Raw genomic sequence first — 3,923 nt, 5'->3', positions numbered from 1 at the left:
ATATTTCCATACTTTACATTATCAGGAAACATGAACATCTTATCCACTCATATCTGACATAACGTCAGTTGTTTATTAGCTTCATTCACTGTATATATTATCAGTAGTACTCCTTTTTTTAAAAAAAGAAAATCAAATGTTCTGCGATTTTGTCTTAACTCAATTGGCGACCTGAACAATTCCAATCTGATACACAATACTACATAACCTTTCCCCGATAAATAGTCCACTGGACTACTGATTTAAGAATTAAAAGATTTTCGTCCAACGATAATGTAATTGTGAAAAAATAAAAATACCTTAAAATCGTATTTAAATATGAGTCACTAGAAGATATTTATACAAACAACTATTCATAAAAACTCGTTACATCTCTGATAATAATGCTCATAAAAAATATTTAAGACGTTCTATTCAGCCAGCTGCCTAATCATGGAATAATATAGTTCGAGACATACTCTACACTAAACCATATTTTTTCATTTTCTGAAAGTATTAAACTTAAACGCATTTCTTAAATATTTATAATGATTATATATATTTCAAATGGTACCTGAATGTTAAGTTTGTGGGCTTGACCAAAACAACTTCCTCCGTTATTCATTCCTTATACCAGCATCTCCTCAAGATTACTTAAAAGAGATAAATAGTATCAACAAAGAAACAGACCTAATCAAGTAAAGAACAATAGAATGGCTACACATGATAAAATCATATTTTTTTCTATATATTATATATTGCTTTATGGTAAAGAATTCTACATGAAAAATTAATATTAAAAAATTATAAATACAAAAAAACGAGGCTGGATTAGATTAGTTTGATTACATTACAGATAGTTGCAGATCCTCTTGTTGGGGTTCCCTGATTGGATGGCGTTTTCTACAGTAACAGTAAAAGACGGTCATAATCACGTAACTCCACAGCACTAACAAACTGTAACCAACTATCACATCGGCTTTATCCTCAACCCTGATCCAATCCTTCGCCTCCATCAACCCCTCCACCTTCGACCTGATCAGGCTCGACCCCAATACGAACAGACACGACAGGGCCCACCCGCATGCCCGGCTACCCTTCATCAAAGCGGATCCGACCCGAATGGCGTCCCAGCCGAACCTCTCTTCGGCGACGGAGACCACGAGAGCGACGCTCATGACGGCCATGAGGTAAATCTCGAGGGCGGAGCCGGTGGCGAGGAGGAGGATCTTGGCGGCCTTGGAGGAGGCGAGGGCAGCGAGGAAGCGCGGGATGGGGGAGAAGGCGAAGAGGATGGCGTAGACGAAGATGGTGGTGGCGAAGAGGCGGAGGGCCGCGGAGAGGAGGGAGAGAGTGGTGTCGGAGTGGAGGGCTAGGCGGGTGGAGTGGACGGCGGAGAGAGCTGCGGCGATGGAGAGAAGGTAGGAGGGGAGGCAGAAGAGGGCCTTGGTACGGAGGAGGGAAAGTGCGTCGTGGCGGGACTGGCGCCAGACATGTCGGGCCTCGAAGCGTGTGGGGGCGTAGCGTGCGAGGGCCTCGAGATGGTGAATTTGCGAGGTGAGGGAGTGGGTGGAGATGGATTGGGAAATTAGAAGCGTGGAGAGAGGGAGGGTGGTGAGAAGCATTATTGATGCGAACACCAGTTTGTTGCAGGCTATAATCTTTATCGACTCCATTATCATCTTCACTGCCGAAACACACCACCACTCGCCACCCGATTCCTCCATTCTTCTCTCACTCTACTGCTGCCGTTGGATCACCAACTCAAACCCTTCTAATTTTTTCTATGTCCTCCGCGATCTTTGCTTCCAAGTTACGTCTTCAATATCCTCCTAAAACTTACTAAAAACAAATGTGAAACAATTATCTTAATAAATTGCATGTAAAAGGTTACTTTAATCCTATGCCTTTTCTGTATAAAATTGTTTTACAGGGATTTTCAAAACATCAAAACAAAATGAAATTAAAGTAACAAATAATTATAACAAAAAATATTTTATAAAAAAATAGTAGAAAAATAATAAAATACTGTTAATAGATTAATAATAAATTCAACTTTAATCTGCATAATTTTTTTCAATATAATAATACAACATGAACTCATGATAAACTCAAGTTGGCTCACGCATTTAAATTTATTTTCACAACATTATAAACAATTAGAAAAATTTTCGTTTTGACTGTGAATTATAATTCGACTTAAGATTAAGTTTTCTGTCAATCAACTAGTATACGAATCCTACAGGGACAATTCTTAAAGAGCGTTAAAGCTGTGTTATATCTTTTAGTATTCCGAAGTTGTACCTTTTATTTAGACTTTTTGTGAACATCCAATTTTTATTACCATGATGCTCCTCCGTTTTTGTAACAAAAAGATTTAGGTTATCTTTAACATTTTATTTCATTTATCTATTTTGGTTATCTTTAGTTGATATAAACCTTACAACTTTATTCGGATTCCTTTTTTTTAGTTATGTAAATACTAAGATTGTTACACTCTACCTCTCATTGCTGGATGTTATTTATTAGGATATTGACCATTACACTTCTATGTGAATATTGCCTCCTGTTTCTCTTATAATGTTCCATATCTTCTGTAACTTAACAAAGATTGTATTGTATGATCATTCAACTCAAACCTTTTTTCTTTATAAAATAGATGTCTTTTCTTTCCTGTGAAAAACAAATATTTAATCACTCTCTTTTCTTGCTATAATTAAAAACAAAAATAAAAACAAGTTTTGATTTTTTACATCCTCCGTGTCAACAAAGTAATCACCTCTGTATTTTGCAAAATAAAGCACAACAAACCTAACCTACAAAATGAAATCATCACAGTTCGTTTGAAAATGAAATTTTATGCCAACATCGGATACCATTGTTCATTAACTAGAAAAATGAGTAAACCTTTATTTTGTTAATACAATGGAAATTGTTATACATCCTTCACACGCACACACACAAAAATTATAATGTCTTGATTAACTTTTTTTTATTGGAAAGGCAAAAAAAAAAAGATTTCCCCTAAAAATCAGGCATAATTCAAAGTGTTGTAACCACTAAAATTCTAATAAAAAAGATAAATCAAGTCATTAAATTTTTTTTTTCTAATTTTGGTGATACGAAGTAAAAATTGGTTTCTTAACTAAAGAAGTGATGTCAACAAACTCAACGTAACTAATTCTCTAGCTCTGTTTGTTACACGTGAAAACAAGAAAACAAAATATCGTTAATTTAGAAGAGATGGGGAAAAAATGGCAAAATAAGAATGGTTTTCGTTAAAACAAAGAAAGTATATTCCTGATGTTTTTTAATAGGATCCCGATATGTTAACAACGCTATTTGACAACGTTTTTTGACAACCACAGGTGTCAGCAATGTATTGGATGATTTAATTATTATTTTTTGAGTTTAAAAACCGATTTGAAAAAAGGGAGTTTGTGTTGTTCCAAAAACACCCTTAGTCATTTGAGTCAGTCTTTCTCCTTCGTAGTACTCTCTCTCTTTCTCCATTTTAGGTTTTCGTTTTCCTCTGAAACTCTCTGTCTAATGTTTTCGTGTTCTTTTGAAGTTGTTCCCTCTTTGTCCATTTATTGAATGCTTTGAAGTGGTGAGCAATCTCTGTGGAGGTTGAGGGATTTTGTTGTTTTTGCCTGTGGAGTTCTACAATACGCGTCTATCATTGTTGGATATCTATTTCGTCGAACTTGTTTCCTCTTTCATTCCATGGCTTAAGGTGCTTACAGTACGCCTTGTAACAAACAAGATTTTTACAATGATTTTGCAAGTGATAGAGGAATTTACAGCCATGAAAGCGGTAAGAAGGAAGGACACAAGTTAGCCTCCACTACTTGAAATCACACAACACTTGTACCCTCCCCACCTAATTGTAACCATGTTAGCCCCCAACACCCAATTGGGAGCAGCGTTCAAAAAACCAGGGA

The 3,923-nt window shown here is 36.1% G+C and overlaps 1 protein-coding gene across 1 annotated transcript; it reads right to left on the bottom strand.

Moving 5' to 3' along the window:
• Positions 1-369: 369 nt before the first annotated feature.
• On the bottom strand, positions 370-1,914 carry LOC106769108. The gene is made up of 2 exons (XM_014654587.2): positions 829-1,914; positions 370-632 (listed from the first exon to the last, which is right to left on the bottom strand). Exons 1-2 carry the CDS (start codon positions 1,704-1,706, stop codon positions 608-610), a joined length of 903 nt encoding a protein of 300 aa, XP_014510073.2. The 5' UTR covers positions 1,707-1,914; the 3' UTR covers positions 370-607.
• Positions 1,915-3,923: the final 2,009 nt, after the last annotated feature.

The sequence above is a fragment of the Vigna radiata genome, chromosome 7 (genome assembly GCF_000741045.1).
Source record: "Vigna radiata var. radiata cultivar VC1973A chromosome 7, Vradiata_ver6, whole genome shotgun sequence".
Taxonomy (NCBI): Eukaryota; Viridiplantae; Streptophyta; class Magnoliopsida; order Fabales; family Fabaceae; genus Vigna; species Vigna radiata.
Note: the sequence above shows the minus strand (reverse complement) of the source record. Positions and strands in the feature narration are given on the sequence as shown.